This window comes from Emydura macquarii, unplaced genomic scaffold (assembly GCF_026122565.2).
Source record: "Emydura macquarii macquarii isolate MOO-44397 ecotype Brisbane River unplaced genomic scaffold, CSIRO-AGI_Emac_v2 contig_450, whole genome shotgun sequence".
Taxonomy (NCBI): Eukaryota; Metazoa; Chordata; order Testudines; family Chelidae; genus Emydura; species Emydura macquarii.
Genome location: NW_027130587.1, coordinates 378,483 through 396,020, shown reverse-complemented (window position 1 = coordinate 396,020; position 17,538 = coordinate 378,483). Strand labels below are relative to the sequence as shown.

The following is a 17,538-nucleotide window of genomic DNA, read 5'->3' as shown; positions in this document are numbered from 1 at the left end:
TAGTCCTGAACCTGTTCTTTCAGCACTGAGGGCTGCTCACCTCCTCCCCATTCTGTGCTGCCCAGTGCAGTGGTCTGGGAGCTCACCCTGTCTATAAAGACAGAGGCAAAAAAAAGCATTGAGTACTTCATCTTTTTCCACATCACCTGTCACTAGGTTGCCTCTCCCATTCAGTGAGGGGCCCACACTTTCCCTGACCTTCTTCTTGTTGCTAACATGTGTCACGTCCCTTGCTATCTGCAGTGCCAGTTGTACTTTGACCTTCCTGATTTCACCCCTGCATGCTCGAGCAGTATCTTCACAATCCTCCCTGGTCATCTGACCAAGCTTCCACTTCTTGTAAGCTTCCTTTTTGTGTTTAAGCTCACTGAAGTTCGTTCCTGTGCCCTCCGTAAGGTTTCTTTAAAACACAGCCAGCTCTCCTGGACTCCTTCCCCTCAGATTAACCTCCCAGGGGATCCTGCCCAGCAGTTCCCTGAGGGAGTCAAACAAACCCAGACCCTTTTCATTACAAGCCAGAGAGAAGCTTACCACTTAGTAGCCAATTGCCCGGACACTCACCTGAGACTTGAGAAACTTGGTTTTAAATTGCTGCTCTGCCTGATGTGGAGCACAGACTTTAATCCAGGGCTCGTATGTTACGGGGGCTGGTGGGCCTTCGAGGGCAAGGAGCTCTCCGTTTCACTTGTTGAAGTTGCTCCAGTTTGTATAAATAAGTATTCACTGGAACGAGGACCAGAACTGAGTTCTCCACATAGCTGGCGGGTGCCCCGACCACCTGCTTATTCTGGGTGGGTCTCTTGCTTTCTCCTGTAGAAGTTGTCCCTCATTGTGGTAAGTGCCCTAGCCACTCAGCTGAGACTCACACACTCACACGCATGAACAATTCTCGGCCTGCTCGACCCAGGTTGTCTGTTGGCTGAAGTCCAATGCATGCTCTGAGCAAGACTCCTCAATGAGACCCCTCCAGTGACATGGGCGGGGTGGTGTAGTTTGAAAATCCCGCTTAGGGTCTACTGGGGCTTCAGCTTGAGCAAGGACTGCAAGGAGCTCACTGGCTGAGGGGCGTCAGCGCTTCGGCAGCTTTGTGCATGCCGACCGGCGAATGGAGCCGCCGAGGGTACGTAGGTGCCCACAGGGATAGGGAGCAGCTGAGCAGCGCTTTTGAGGATGTCAGAGACAGCTGATGGGTGGAGTCAGGTGCCTAAAGAGGCAGAGAGGTGTCTGCATTCCTTGGGGATCTGGCTCCAGGTAACTTCATCGCCCAAGTCACTTGTGAAAATTGACTGTCATGGAGAAGTGGCGTTTCCAGAGACGGCTCAGGGCTGGATTTCCAAAGAGGTTTAGGCATCTAAAGATGCAGTTCGGCACCTAGGCAAAGCACTTAAGCAGGTTAGGCTCCTAATTCCCATTGATTGCAAGTTAGGCGCCAAACCCATGTAAACTCTTCTGAAAATTCCACTAAGCGCTTGGCTGCATCGTTAGGCGCCTAAGTCCCTTTGGAACCCTGGCCCTCCAGCACCCAGGTCACTTAGGCACTTGGGAAAGTTCTTGGGCTAGTAGGTGTGAGACGCGTGTTTCCAGCCCTGGTGAAGGAGCAGGCAGCAGAGTGGGGACTGAATGCTGCACACGGCACTGCTGGCACTTGCAAGGGATCCCTTGGAATGTGACAAGCTGAACCTGACCCACAGCCTACTGTAGCCCTGGGCTCAGGAAAACGCAGCCACCCCACATCATTCACGCTGAGACAGCGCATCTCAGAGCCCTGCTTACCTGGCTCGCTGTAAAGGGCAAAAACCAGCCGTGTAGGCATTCAGATCGGGCCGGAGCCCAGGCTCTCCCCTCGCTAGGTTTCAGAGCCCAGGCTCCAGCCAGAGCCCAAAGGACCACGCTGCTATTCCAGCCCCGCAGCATGCACCCCCCGAGTCTTCCTTTGCGGTGTAGGTGTAGACTGGGTGTGAAACAGCGAGCGTGCAATGGCACAGCACAAACCGGGACAGGAAAGAAGCCATGCTGTTTGCAGTGGAAAATCTCTTCCTTTCCGCAGGCTAAAGCAAGGAGCCTGGAGGACGGTGTCAGGGCTTGAGGGGAGGGAGGCGTCTGGCTTGGTTGGGAATGATGCCAGCATCTGGGAACAAGCAGAGTGAACATTTGGTTCTAAGGAGGCAGCCGGAGGGAGGGGCTGGAGAAAGGGAAGATACGGTTATAGCTCGTGAAACATCCGCATTTCTCCTGCAGCCAAATCTGGGCACAAGAGAAAACCTCAACAGCCAACGCCACATGGAGGTGCTCTAATTGGAGAGGGCTCATTGACCCTCATTGCTGCTTTTAACAGAGTATATTTCCAGTTCTGGTTTTGCCAGCAAGGGCTTCCCACAGCCATTTACCTCCTTCCCCCGTCTTTGGAACTTGCCCTTTGTCCTGGGGGCAGCCCAAGGAGTCCTTTGGGGGCTGCAGTCACAATTGGAGAGTTGGGTCCTGGCTGGGGTGGTTTATTCTCTGTTCTCTCTCTGCTGTGGCTTACCTCAGCTCCGTCTGCAGAAGGGCTGGAGAGCTGCAGTTTCTTGCTACCCCCAAATGCCAGGAGTTGTGACAAATCGGAAAAGGACAGTAGGGTTGGAGGCTGGTGATGCTACTGGAAGCTGTTACCTGTGCACAAGCAAGAGACTCTTCCTCGTTCTCTGTTGCAGGTGATGGAAGTTACGTCTCCAACGGCTGGGAGCGTCCTGGTGGAGCTGGCCCAGCTGCAGGTGCTCCGCGTGTGTCGGGAGGTCTCTGTGAGAACTATGTCTCTGTACGGCGAATCAGCGGATTCAGTGCCCGCCCAAATTCCTTCAGCCTTGCTGAAAGCGTCTAGACATGCTTCACTGACACAGGCCGAACCGCTCTGTGGGGAAGCCAGGGGCTCTCTTCCCAAGCGAACGCCCGTCACACAGTGCACAGCTCCGCTCTTCCCTGCTCAGAACTACTCCACTGACAGTTCAGCTGCCAAATCCACTGTCCGCACCACCCCCAGATCCGACGGCTCAGGGCCCATCTCCCCACGCCTGCGCCTGTCCTCTCCCGGTGCTTCCTCGGTGCAAGTGGTGGGCAGCTCATCACCCGTTTCAGACACCGCAAGAGACGAGCACCGTGTGACTGTCCCTCCGCAGCCTGCAGGAGTGGGCGGAGAACCCGCTCCTTTGAGGGCAGCAGCGTTGAGGGGTCCTGCTGAAGAGATCCAGGCGCAGGGGACGGTGAGTGCCTGGGAATCCTGGTGTGAAAAGTGTCATGAATTCCAAGACACTGGGAAGGGAAGGGAAGGAAACTGAGCCCTTTATGGGGAGCTGAAAGAATTGGCAGGGAAATGGCATGGTGCAGGTTCTCCTGGTCCAGTGACGCCCTGTCTTTGAAAGTGTGGGGTCAACACCCGCTGGCAGAAGAATAGGAGAGGACAGGCCCTGCTTTGGTGAGAGGACAGGTGACCCTCACTGCTCAGCACTAGCAGATCAGGGAGCTGCCCAAGGAGGCAAGAGGCAGGAATATGTGGACGAGGGAAAAGGCGGCGGGATCATTATCGTTATTGTAGGTGCTGATGGTGTTTGTACGATATTCACCGTCCAGCCGTCGCTTCTTCTGCACCCAGCGGTGCTGGGCGCTGGGCGGGCAGGAGAGGGGACAGAGGCAGCCAGCGAAACATCTGCAGGGGAGGTAGCCGAGCAGGAGGAACCGATGCAATGGGTTCCCAAGGCACTAGGCAGTCTGAAGTCTGGGCTGGGGGCTGTCTACGCTGCAGTCAGAGGGGTGAGTGCAGCACAGCTTCGCTCTAGCTAGATCCAGTCACAGGAGCAGTGAAGGTGCAGACACATGGGCTGGCTGCTTGAGTCCACATGCCAAGGTCCTGGCGGGCTTCTACAGCCCTCGCTGCTGCCCGCGCTGCCGCGGCGTCACGGCCGTTGTGACTCGAGCTAACCAGATCAAAGCTCAGGGATGGCGCCACATGCCGCAGTCCCAGTGTAGACAGGCCACGGGGGCCAGGTCTGATCAAGGCATGATAATCAGCTGCTCCGGGGTGCAGACACTCGGCGGGAGGGGGCTGCTGGTCGGGGAGGAATTCAGGCAGCAGGCTTGGGGCAGATGAGGCCAGTTGGCCTGTGTTGTGCCCGTCCCAGCTGTGGAGGAGAAGCCTGGCCTCATGTGGCCTTGACCCTTCAGACAACTCTTCAGGCTTCTCCTTGAGACTGACGGCAGCGTTAGTGCAGGCTGCGCTCCTCTGGCTGAGGTGTCGCTAGCAGCTTCCCCAGTGGGGCCCGAGGAAATACTAGCCTCCTTACAGGTCCCAGTTTCTTCTCTGCCCTGCGCCCAGTCTGCTTTCTGCCTTCGTTGGCCTTCCTCCGGCAGCAGGCACCGCCAGTCACTCGCGCTGGCGAGGTCACCTCCAGCAGAACGCCTGCCCCAGCAGCAGACAGGTAGAGGGAACGTGCCGCAGACCCACCTGCAGCAGGGGGCATTTCCCGGGCCAGGCAGAAAGGGGCCGCACCGAGCAGGGCGCTCCTGCGCTGACATGCCACCAGCGCTCGGGGGTTTATCCGGGCTTGCTTCATCCCAGCCCTGAATGGACGTTTCACACCCACCGATCCAGCCCGGCGTTAGTCGCCCTCTGGTTTGCGCGAGAGGATTGGAAGTGAGGGGAGCGGGGTGGGTGGGGGCTGCAGGCAGGGCCGAGCTGTGTGGGGAGCCTAGGTTTTGCTGCAGGTCAGGATGGGGGTGCATTGCCTTGACAGAGTGGGGTCTGTGCAGGGGAAGCCTCCCAAATCCCTGCCTGTGCTGGAGCTGGCACAGACGGGTCATGATTCCTGCCAGACGCGCGGCAGCACCAAAACCCCCTGAAACGTGGGAAGCCGCAGGGTCTCGGCAGGGCCGGTCCCAGGGAAAATGGCACCCTGGGTGAATTCATGCTTTGGCTCCCCTGGCCCCTGTGAGCTCCCCATCCCCATCACCCTCGGCCCCGCAGACAGCCCAACCCTGCTGCCTCCCCCCGATGCTTAATTTGTGTTGGAAGGTGCCAGGGCTGAGGCCTGGCAAGCTCAGCACAAAGGTAGCAGGGTCTGGCGGCCGGAGAGCGGCGGCTGGGCGCCCGGCTGTGAGCAGTGCCACCAGCAGCGGTGCAGAACGGGGCGCGGCAGTGCCAGCCTTGCCGTGCCTTCTGCCTGCTCCAAGGGCAGAGTCGGAGCGGAGAAGCCAGGCAGCCCCATCCTGGGCTAGTGCAGAGAAGCCGAGAGATGGTCGCCACCAAGCCCAGGGAGCGGGAGATTCGGCTTCCAGCCTGAGCCGCACCTCGGAAAGGGTTTGTAAATCCACGACCGGGACAGTCATGAATAACCCCGTCTCCCCCAGCCCCCCTGGGCTCCTGTATCCCCCAGCCCCACACGCCCCTTCTCCCTCAGCCCCACACGCCCCTTCTCCTCTAGCCCCCCATGCTCCCTTCTCCTCTAGCTTCCTGTGCCCCCTTCTCCCCCAACACCCCTATGTTCCCTTCTGTCCTAGCTCCCCTGTGCCTCTTCTCTCCTAGCCCCCCACACCACCTACTTCCCAAGTCCCCCGAACCCCCTTCTCCCCTAGCCCCTTCACTCCCCTCCTGGGCTTCTAACTCTGCACCCCCTCCGCCCCTAACCCCTGCACTGTGACCCTTCACCCTAACCCCTGAACCCCCCTGCACCTCCTAACCCCAGCACCCTCCATTGCCCCAACCTCTGCACTGGGTCCCCTGCACCCCCTAACCTCTGCCCTCCCCTCCTGCGCCCATGCGGGGAAACTGACCTGGATGCATGGAGCAGCTGGCGTTGCTGCTTGCTGCCCCTGTTGAACACTGCTCCTCTGTGCCCCCATTGGGGGCTGTAAGCAGGCAGCCAGGAGCAACGCCAGCAGCTTTCCCCACCGCAGCTGCGTAAGGGGAGGGCAGAGAGCAGCAGCACAGCCCAGGTGGGGAAAGGGACCTGGATGCAGGGAGCCCTGGCGTTGCTCCTCGCTCCCCGCACACAGCCCCTGATGGGGTGCGGGGGAACGCCGGGGGGCAAGAAGCATCTGTGCATCATCACTGCAGGAGGCAGGGAGAGATCTGGCCCTCCCGCCACGCGTCAGCTCTGTGAGTTTGCGGGGCTCCTCTGCCAGCCAGCAGCGTGCACCTCTGCGCTGCCGCAGGGCTGCCACTTGGGTGACCCACCCTTACGGCCGGGCCGGGGTCTCTGAGTCTCTCCCCCGCCCCCGATGGTTGCACTGGCCTTTGTCCCTGAGACTGGTTCTGGTTCTGTAACGACGCTGAGTCAGGAAATGTGCGATCCAGGGCCTGGGGCTGAGAAATAATCATGCAGCAAATGCCATGAAGCGTCAGCTTCCTGACCACAGCAGTTCCTTTTCCAGGAGGAGCTCACAGACTCCGAGCTCGAGGGCAGTACCATGGCGATGCCCGGGGAGCCCAGCCACGCACGCTTTGTGGAGGAGCAGTCGGAAGAGTCAAACACTGGCAGAGAGAGGACGGCAAAGGAGCAGTGCTTGAGCCCAGAGCCTCAGGCTGAGCTGGGCGTGGACCGTCGCAGAGCCTCAGACACGAATGGAAGCTGTGCTCAGGAATTCCTAAGAGTGTCCCCTGCAAAGAAACCGATGAAAGAAATCTCCTACGGAGACGCTTCGGGGATGGGGCCCAAAGTCAAAAGAGAGGTTTGTGTGAGCCCGGGAGAATTTCTGTCCCAAGGAGCTATTGGCTTTGACCCCCCAGAGCTGCATGTTCAGTCCTGTGCAGTTCTCGCCCACACACACTAGCCCTCGGAAAGGTTTAGTTTGCCCACATGAGTTGCTCTCCATCTCCATTCTGCTCTCTTGTCTCCTGCCATACTGAAGCTTGCTACCGTGAGGCGGGCGGTGATGTGCAGCTCTGTACCTGGGGCGCCTGGCTCAGAGGTTTTTCTTTTCAATAGCAGGAAGAGAAAATGTCAGAAGCAGGAAAACGGCAGCTGAACCTGCTCGCTGAGCACAGCCGCAGCTCTGAGCTGTCCGATATTTTGGAGGAGGAGGAGGAGGAGGAGGAGCAGGAGCTATGTGCAGAGATGCAGGGAGAGAAGCCATGGGATCCGAGGGCGTACTGCAGTGGAGAAAACGGGGGAAAGGTAACTTCCAGCAATGTCACCGTACTGGGGAGCTGCAGTGGAATCGTTACATTACATCTCACTGAGCCCAGAGGCTCTCAGCAGCTCTTTGCTAATCTCCTGCACTCACAGCTCCCCGTCTTACAGGTATGTGTCCTCTCCCGCTAGCTGGAATACACGTTTGGTGTAGGAGGGAAGGGAGGGGTGTGAGAAATGAACTCTGGAGTCAAACGGGTAAGTAGTTCAAACACGTTTCATTCAGCTGGAGCAGCACAAAATGTATTGCAAAAGTAACACTATAGGCTGAAATTGTGTCCCCATTGAAAGCAATGGCAAAACTCCCAGAGACTTCATTGGGGCCAGGATTTGACCCCTAATGTATAAATAAGAGCTCAGTATATTACCACGCACATTTGTGTAAAAATAAAAGGTTCCCATATTTATAGAGCCCAGACAAAACTAATACGAAGGTGGCATTAAGGCTCCGATCCTGCAAACACTGTTAGACTTCTTCTGGGCCTAAAGCGAAGCACAGGAATAGATGTCTGCAGTGCGGGGCATAGAGCAGTGTTTCTCAACCTTTTACGTAGCAAGTACCCCCTAACTTCTGAACATTTTCATAAATACCAGCACTCAATGTTCCACTCTGAGAAACACAGTCTTTTTGCCCTTTACCACTGGACGACTATTTCTCGTACAGCCGGAGAGTTCTGAGTTCTGCAGTGCTGTGTGGCTGTGGCAGATCACAAAACCCCGGCTGTTTCTCCCTCCTTCCTCCTCCCCTTCCTCCATATAGGAGCAAAGGTCAGCGCCAGCCAGTCACTATGGCCTGATGGCGGGGTCACGTGCTGTTCTCCTCACACAGGCGGGAACTTGTGAGGTCTGAGCAGGCACTAGCAGCCCACCAGAGTGGGCATCAGCGCTCCCCATGGCTGTCCCTAGGGGGGTGCAGGCCTGGGGCAAATCACACTGTGTGGGCCCCTCTTAAGATTTGTATACTGTAAAATCTGGGGCTGTCCTAGTTGTCAATTTCACTTCTCAGCTGGAGCAGTGAAATTGACAAGTGAGCCTGCCGGTTGAGCTCGGCTCCAGGACTGGGCAAGCCGCTGGGCTCTCTGCCTGGCTTTCTGGGCACCGGGCTTTGAGCCAGGGAGGGGAGCTGCCACCTGGGCAAGTTGTATACGGCTGCCGCCTGGCTGCCAATCCAGGAGGTGGGCGACTGCCACCTGCTCCGAGCTGGGGCGGAGGAGGCTTCTGCACAGGCTGGGCCCCAGGGTTGTGGGCAGGCGGTTGTTGCCTGTCTTCAAGCCCAGGCGCGGGAGGCTGTCCCTCGGCTCAGAGCTGGGGCTCAGGTGGCAGACACCCAGCTGCAAGCCCAGCTCACAGGGTGCAGGAGGCTGCCACTGGGTTCCCAGCTGGGAGCTGGGACTGGGTGGGACACAGGTGCCTGCCGCCCGGCTTTCCGAAAAGCCAGCAGCTGCCACCCAAGCCGGCGGCTGCCGCCCAGCTTCCCAGGACTGGGGCGATTGTCATCTACTTCCCGCTGGGAGCTGGGACCAGGCAGGAAGCGGGCGGTTGCCGCCTGGCTTCCCCAGAAGTGGCGACTGCCACCTGCCTCCCTTCACTGGGTTTTTCGCTGCGTACCCTCTGTCTGTCTCTTCCGTACCCCCAGGGGTGCGCGCACCACAGGTTGAGAAATGATGGCGTAGTGTGTGCGGTTAAACTCTCCTATGCCAGCGAAGTTCACGCACATGGTATGAGAAGCAGCACGTGACGCTGTAATTGAGGACTGCACTGAAGTAAAGCACCCAGCAGGGGCCGGTGTTAGGATTGTGTGTGTCTGAAAAATGGGATTTGCCCGCATGCGTAGTGATTGCTGCAATGAATAGACACACAGGGGTACAATGAGAGTTGTGCACACACGGGATCTTCAAGCAAGTTGGGACGACTTGCAGAAAACGCTCCTTGGCCTCAGTGCCTGAAGCCATTTGAGTTTCTAATCCGGGGAAATATGACTGGCAGCTTGCATTGCTGCCGTGATGCAGCTGCTGAGTCAGAACAGCTCAGCAGAGGGCAATGTGGTGAATCTTCTGCTGGTACGTCCGCAGCTGCTCTTTTCCTCTTGCTCAGGAGGGATATTGGTGGCGAGGTGGGAAGTGCAGGGCAGAGCGGTTGGGACCAGGAGCGGCACAGCAGCTGGCGACAGTGGGCTGGCCTAGGAGGGTACTCCTGGGGCTTCGCTCACCGCAGCAGTCTGCCAGCCCCATGCAGGGGAACAAGGATCCTACTGCTGAACAGGGCTTGTGCCACTTCCAGGTAATTTGTGAAGCAAAGCGATTTATTTCTGCTCTTTCAGAACCTGCATAATGTATGAACTGGCCCTCGAAGTGTTGCTGTCTTTAGAAAGCTCTGCTTGGTATTTTCATTAAGAAACTAGAACGATACAAAATCAACATGGTACTTACTCAATGGATTAAAAACTGGCTAACTGACAGGTCTCAAACTGTAACGAAATTGGGAATTCTCATAGCAGGGTGTGTTTGTAGTGGGGTCCTGCACGGATCGGTTCTTGGCCCTGTGCTACGTAACATTTTATCAGTGAGCTGGAAGAAAACATAAAATCATCACTGGTAAAGTTTGCAGATGACACAAAGATGGGGCAGTGGTAAATAACGAAGGTGATCTGGGTCACTTGGTAAACTGGGGTCACGCACTCAGTGTGTGTATCAATATGGCCAGTTGTAAAGTCACACATCTAAGGACACAGAAGGTCGGCCATACGTACAGGGTGAGGAACTCTATCTATACTGGGAAGCAGGGACATTGTCAGCTCTCCATGAGCTCCCAGTGCAGCTCTGCTCAAAAGAGCGAATGCGGCGCTTGGACGTATAAACGGGACTAGCTCTTAGAAGTAGGCAGGTTATTTTACCTCTGTATCTGGCACTGATGTGACCTCTGCTGAACCCTGAGTCCAGTTCTGGTGTCCACATGTGAATAAAGGTGTTGTTGAAAAACTGAAGTAGTGATCGCAAGGAGCTCGATCTATTTAGCTTATCAAAGAGACGGTGAAGGGGTGATTGGATCCCAGTCTGTGCATGCCTACATGGGGAGCAGAACTGTGGAAGTAAAGGACTCTGCAGTCTAGCAGAGAAAGGTGTAACGATCCAGTGGCTGGAAGCTGAAGCTAAGCAAATTCAGATGGGAAATACAGCACAGATTCTGACTAGTGAGAGTAATTAACTCCGGGAACAACGTCCCGTGGGTTAGGGGGGTCTCCAGCACTGGAGAGTTTTAAATCCCGACTGCATGTTTTTCTAATTGCTTTGCTGTAGCGCAAGCACAGCAATTGGACTTGGAGCAACCATTAATGGAGGGAAGGCTGTGGTCTGCGGCATGCGGGCGGTCGGACCCGATGATCACAGGGGTCCCTTTTGGCCTTAAAAACTATGGATCTATGAAATACCTTTCCCAGCTTTCTTCCTTTTGGTGAAGGATTTTAGCACAGTCTTTGGAAGCTTTGGCTGGGGGCAGCACAGGGGACATCTGTGCGGCTGGTCTCAGGGCCCCAGTAGAGAAGGAAAGGGATGTTCGCTGTTAATGTTAAACTTTCCAGTTAAACCCTGCAGTGCCCCATTGTACTGGAAGAGCAATGGGAGCCCTACAAGTTGGCTGCTCAGAAGCAGCCTCATGGGGTTGAGAACGGGTTTTTTAAAGAGAGCCTGAAACAGCTGCTTTGGGGTGGGGTGGGGTGCCGGGAGGGGGGGGGGTGGGGAGCCAGGATTCTGGGGTAGTCGAAGTGGAGCTGGAGCATGGGATTTTTTGTGTGTGTGTGTGTGTGTGTGTGTGTGTGTGTGTGTGTGTGTGGGGGGGGGGGGGGGGGTGTGTGTGGGGGGGGGGGGAACAGCAGGAGAGATCAGGCGGCAGCTTCCCCTCTGGAGCGCTGCTGCGAGCGGGCCAACCAGGCAGTGGTGGAAATGGCTGGTGGAGTCTGGAAGGAGGCTGCCCAGCGTTGGGAGAGACAGGCCAGTAGCAAGCAAGACAGCAACTGGCATCAGAAAAGAAGTGGGGAGCCAGCAGATAGGGACCCCAGTGGCTGAGCTGCGTTGTTGTCGGGGCACCGGGAATGGAGCTGAAAGGGAGAAAGCCCAATGCAGGACAGACAGGAAAGAAAGAGAGAGTAGGAACCCTAGGGGGACAGCACCTAGAAAGAGGAAAGACCCTGGTCTAAGGGGAAAAGAGGAGAAATTAAAGGAAGAACAGTACAGGTAAGCAAGAGAAAAAATAGCTAAAGAGTCTCTAAGCAATCTAAGAAATTATTAGAAAAACATGGTTAGAAAACTGTGAGAAAAATAAAGAAGAATGAAATGTGAAGGAAATAAGCTGTAATAAAAAAGAAACAGACTTAAGAAATAAGGAGAAAGTCAGTTGTAGCAAAAGTAAGAAAATAGTGAGTGTAAAACAGAACATCTGGACAGCATCTTAAGGTATACAAGGTGGAATGACAGGAATAGAGAAATTGTCAGCAAAGGGACTGTAAGTCAGAAAGGAGCCGAGGGATAATTGTTCCATCAAGAAGCCACCATATCACATCAAGGAATACGTCTTTATATAGGCTGGAACTCAAGACCATAAACAAAGATTGCACAAGAGGATTATAATGAAACATCCTAAGAACTTTTCCTCCAAATTCTGGGCTTAAAGAGTCTAAAAACTGAGAAACTGAAAAGGAAACGTAAAATGCTGGGGTTTATGGTCTAGTTAGGGCTGTCAGTCACAATTAACTCAAGCAATTAATTTGTTTTGCGTTAACTTGATTAAAAAAATGAATCGCGATTAATCGCAGTTTTAATCACACTGTTAAACAATAATAGACTACCAATGTACATGTTGTATTTTGTTGTAATTGAAATCATCATATTTGAACGTGTAGAAAACATCCAAAAATATTTAAATAAATAGTATTCTGTTATTGTTTAATAGCACGATCAATCGGGATTAATTTTTTTTATTTGCTTGGCAGCTCTATTTCTAATGCATTATATTTGCTAATTCAAAATCCTGTTATTTCATAAATGTAAACTGTTACTATAAAGGGAGTTGAATTAAGATGACAGTAAGTAATATACAGTAGAGAATAGTACTAGTATATAGTAATTTACAGTGTAAGCCTTAGCAGTGGTTCCTGCTAAAACAGCTAACTCTGATTTATTTGTGATTATTCCACACTTAACTGATTTCTACTTTACCCCCAACTAATTGAGATAAAACATAACTTCAGCTCTAGATTGTTCTTGTCTCTCATTAGTGCTCTAATACAGAATACACCTCCATCAGGCTCGTTACAAAACATCATCAGAGTTTCAAAACATATAGATGATAATTTTTCTAACAAAAGGTTTTGCACCCAACACAAGATAATTTTGTTTTTGACTGCATTGTGTCAGATCAAGATAAATTAATCACTGGACTGAAAGTTGCTGGTTGCCTAGGGACCATTAATCATGAACTAATTACATTCAATATGTAAACAGGACAGTCCCAATCAGTAATATACATACCTGGTGCTTCAGAAGAGTTAATTTCCCAAAGCTGAGGGAAATTTTGAGTGAAATTGATTCAGAGGACAAATGTAGATAGAAAATTATGAATGAAATGGGGAGTTGTTTAAGAAGTGTTTATTTGATGGCCAAAAAGCCACAATTCCATAATCAAGAAAAATGACAGCTTCGGCTAAAAGCATGTCCTGGTTCAGTAGCAGAGTGAAGGCAGCAATTAGAAATAAATAAGCAACATATAACCAGTAGAAATAAAGAGGAAAGAGATCGAAATCAATATAAATTAGAAGTTATGAAGAGTAGAAAATTGATAAGGGAATCTAAAGACATCAGGGAAAAATCCATGGTTGACAGGGCTGACAATAAAAAGGAGTTTTAAAAATATATTAGGCACAAAAGAAATCCTAGCAATGATATAGGTCCGCTATGAGATGGAGATGGTAAATTGTAAATAATAATGCAGAAAAAGCAGAAGTTAAATACATTTTGCATTCTGGTTTTGGAAAGGAGCAAGATGATGTGCTTGTATCACACGATGATGATGAAGTACTTTCCAGACCGTTAGTAACTAAAGCAAATCATAGAATCATAGAAAATGAGAGTTGGAAAGGACCTCAGGAGGTCACCTAGTCCAACCTTCTGCTCAAAGCTGGACCAACTCCAGCTAAACCATCCCAGCCAGGGCTTTGTCAAGCCGCACCTTGAAAACTTCTATGGATGGAGATTCCACCACCTCCCTAGGTAACCCATCCCAGTGCTTCACCACCCAGTGCAATGCTGTGGGAATGGGCTAATGGGACCCAGGATGTATAAAGAGGAGAATAGTGAGCAGGAGCGGGGGGGTGGGGTGTGTGGTATTGCTGAGACCAGCACTGAAATAGTGTGTGCAGTCCTGGTGTCTGCATTTTAAAAAGGATGTTGAGAACCTGGAGTGGGTGTGGAAAAGAACCACAAAATAATTCGAGGGCTGGGGGAATGCCTTACAGTGAGAGATGTAAAGAACTCCGTCTGTTCACTTTATCAGAAAGAAGATTGAGAGGTGACTGGGTCACAGTGTATCAGTTCCTTCATGGAGAGAAAATCGCTGATGTGAAAGGGCTCTTTAATCCAGTGGAGAAAGGCAGAACAAGAACCAATTACTGGAAGCTGATACAAGACAAATTCCGATTAGAAATAAGCTAGGCAGGTGAGCGGTACTGGCCTGTGATATACAGGAAGTGAAGAGTAGATGATCTAATCGTCTGTTCTGGCCTTCAGCTCTGCGAGTCGATAGTGCTGCCTGCAGGTGGTGGACGGATACCCCAAGAGCTGAGGAGTGAAGGTGCAGATAGGATGGGGGAGGGACTGTGGACTTTAGGTTTGTGTATTTGGGGACTTCTATTTACGCCGCAGGGGGAGAGTTTGGAGTTTGGCTGGAGGCTCAAGCTGTGAGCCTCAGCCAAGGGACAGTGAGGTAGCAGCCATGTGCTGTGGCAGCCAACAGCCAGGCCCGGTGCTGCACAACACAGCTGGTAGCTGTGAGGTTCCTCGGGGAAGTGCAGGCACGGCCTCTCTTCTTAGCGAATCAGCCACGTGTGGCTTGCGGCAGCAGGATTCCCCCTGACACAGCCATGGCTGCCAGCTGGTGTCAAGCTGGTGTCAAAGACCCCGTGTGGGGCCAGCCTGCTCACGCTTTCTGAGGACATTTATAAATAGGTTACAGAGATTAGCACGTGATCAATGCATGGTTTAATGAATGATGACTCAGTTGGTGTGGAGTCCAGCCGGTCAGTAGATTGCTTGTACTCATCTAGAACTCCTTCTAATGAGGTAAAACAGCCAGAGTCCTGTGACACCTTAAAGACTAACAAATGTATTTGGGCACAAGCTTTCGTGGGCAGAAACCCTCTTCGTCGGATGCTTCGTCGTGTCTGCCCACGAAAGCTTGTGCCCAAATAAATTTGTTAGTCTTTAAGGTGCCGCAAGACTCTGGCTGTTTTGCTACAAACAGATTGACACGGAGCGTCTGTTGAGGTGTTTATCCCGCCTACACCACAGACTGCTCCTATCTGTGTCATGCTTATAGGATATGTTAACCAGTGAGTAGCCCTTTATAAACTGTTTGCAAATGACCCCTTCGTTCTCAGTGTGACCGTTGTATTTTCTTACTAAATGAGTAAAAGGCACGACATAAGCCACCCTTAGCAACAGTTTGCATAGCCAGGTAAAGGTGAATGTCCTTGAATGCGCCTGCGAATGGAACCAGCTCCGTGAGATCTGGCATTTCCATTTCAGTGTAATGTCAGGAAAGTGGTTGCCTCGTCTGGCTCAGGAAGTGGCGTGCGCTCACCGGGGTTTGCAGGCCGGCTGCATTTACACATCAGCTGCTATTGGTATTGTGAGCTGCAGAGGCAGAGGGTTTCTCACAGCCGCAGCCCTTGAACTCCTGCTCTGGAGGCACAGGGATTGCTTCCTTCTGTCCTCTGCAGGGGGAAGGGTGCAGAAAAGGTGGTGGGGAGGAGCCGGGGCCTTGTGCCCCCAGCAGGGGCCAGCATACAGGGTGAGGAAGCCGGCTGATCTTCCCCTCTGGATGGAGTGAAGTGCTGATCCTTGCGTACCCAGACTAGTCCTGGAGAAAGCCCAGCCACTCCCCTCCTGCAGCTCTAACTGCCTCTGTGGCATCCCAAGGATGCGGTCAAAGGTGCTGCAGACACAGCCACATCTGTGCATATCTGGCACCCATTGGCCCTTCTTGCTGTCTTATTGCATTGCGAGGCCATCTCATTGTTTTCTTTAGCCTGTCACTTCCTACCCTTGCTTCTCTGCCGACTGCAGCCCCTCTCCACCATACTGGGCCGTCCTAGTCCTGGCAATGGATTGTCCTGTTTCAAACACTGAGGGGGCATCTGTAGATTTCTTTCTTTGTTAATGTTTATTTCCTCTTTCTTTCTCCGCTGGTCCCCTTTGTGCCTTGTCTCGGGGCTGGAATGCAGCTGGATCTTTGTGACACCGATAGCGATGAGGATGTGCTAGAGAGGATTTTGGAGCTCCCACTTCAGAAGAACTGCAGCAAGAAGTTATTTAGCATTCCTGAAGTGACAGAGGAAGAGGATGAAGAGGAGGAGGAGGAGGAGGAAGAAAAATGTGTTCACGTGGAAAAGAGAGAATCGCAAAACTGCTTCCTGGAGAGACTTCCATCCCAGCCCCTTCCCGTTAGCGCCCATCAGGCATTTCCGAAAACCGCTGACAATGACACCTACCAAACTCGACCGCAGGAGGCGCTTACCCCCCAGGAGAACAGAGAGGACGCTGCCCGTCTGGAGCTGAGCTGGACTCAGAAAAGGGGGAGCTGTGATTGGGGTTACCAGGAGGGCAGAACGAAGCCCGCTGCAGGCACAAGCCCACAGTCGGGCAAAAAGCCCGGGGGTAATTCCCACGACAGAGCCCTTGATCTGCCTGAGGCGGGCAGGAAGAAACGGAGCGACGTCAGAGAACGTTGTAGTCGCCTGCCGAGCACCTGCAGCCTGCCAGGAGGCGGCTTGTACCGAGCTCACAGCCTCCAGGAGAAGCTGAATGCAGTACGCAGTGCTGGCGGCAGGGGTGGGTCAGAGACCCAGGGTCAGGCAAGACCAGGCGCCTTTAGGAAATCCCACCGAAAGTTAATGCCTTTGGGCCTAGCAGAGCCCACTGCACCGACAAGCCACTGCTTTGGCACGAGGAACCTCGAGATCAGTCTTGAATATGACTCTGAGGAAGATCCGGATGTGACTTTCCCACCCAGCCCTGGGAGCAGGGAATGGGCGGATGGCGGCGTGGAGGGATGCCAGTCTGACTGCGAAGGGTGGAGTGACTGCTCCAGTCAGGCTGAGCCTGCCCACTGTGATGGGAGAACCCCGCTGAAGAAGCAGGCGTGTGGGGAGGAGAAGGGCATGGAGTGGACTGGATCTCCAAGCCACCAGCCACCGTTGCCCTGCCGGGAGGAGGAGACACTGAGGAGCGAAGGCAGCTCGGAGGAGCAAGACTGGAGTCTAGCTGGCGGGAGGAGGGTGCTGGCGCGCCCTGGGAAGGGGATAGACAGTGCTGCGTTGCACACAAGGGTCCGGTGACTTGTCCTCTTCTGGCTTTGAAGCAGCTTGTAGTGACCGTAGTTTCCTCCCCTGCCCCTGTCCCCAGCCTGCCTGCGTGCTGCTTTGTTTAGTGCTGTACTAAGACTAACGGGCTCTCCAGGGGCATGTCTGGAAGAGCTTGTAGATCTGGGCTGCTCTGAGGTTTTCCTTGTATCCGCTGCTTATCCTTGTCCCGCTGAAAGTCAGAAGAGTCGTTGCTGCTGCTAAGCATCATGGATGCAGTATTCCTTTTCTCCGCTGGGGCCTCCTCCCTAGGACAAGTGCAAAGACCTTGGGACCCTAGTGAAAATTCCTAATCAATGAATGACGATCCCAGGTCATTTCTGCTTTTACATGCAGTGCCCTTCCAGCCCTCCTCGTAATCAGCAAGGGAGTTGTTACTGGGCTCCAGGAAAAATGCCTGTCCGTGTTGACTTGTTTCAGTTTTCCACAGCCCCACACAATTCTCATCTCTGGAGTGTCCCAAGAGAGGAATATTGCATTTGAATGCATTGCTTCTTGTGGCGTGCTTAGTGTCGCTGGTGAGGGGTGGAGCTGGGTCCCTGGGAATGGCCATTAGTAACTCTCCAGTGGGTCCTGTTGCAGGCTTCTGGTAATGAAGATCTGAGGTTACAGGAATTACCTGGCTCACCAGCGTGGCAGACTCCAACCAGGAAAGGAAGCAAGACCTTGAGAAGAAGCCGAGTCTCGAAATCTTCTATCTCCAGTTCAGGTGAGCTTGTCAGCATTTCTTGAGGCTCTTTTCCATCTGAAAAG

General features: G+C 53.3%; 1 protein-coding gene across 2 annotated transcripts in view; it reads left to right on the top strand.

The window, feature by feature from the left end:
* Window positions 1-17,538, top strand: part of TSPOAP1 (TSPO associated protein 1) — a 155,325-nt gene that overhangs the window by 106,175 nt on the left and 31,612 nt on the right. For both annotated transcript variants that reach the window (XM_067537720.1, XM_067537718.1), the window contains 5 exons: window positions 2,691-3,236; window positions 6,400-6,696; window positions 6,954-7,142; window positions 15,649-16,752; window positions 17,368-17,494. In XM_067537720.1, the coding sequence (XP_067393821.1) occupies window positions 2,691-3,236; window positions 6,400-6,696; window positions 6,954-7,142; window positions 15,649-16,752; window positions 17,368-17,494 (2,263 nt within the window). The remainder of the gene's footprint in view (window positions 1-2,690; window positions 3,237-6,399; window positions 6,697-6,953; window positions 7,143-15,648; window positions 16,753-17,367; window positions 17,495-17,538) is intronic.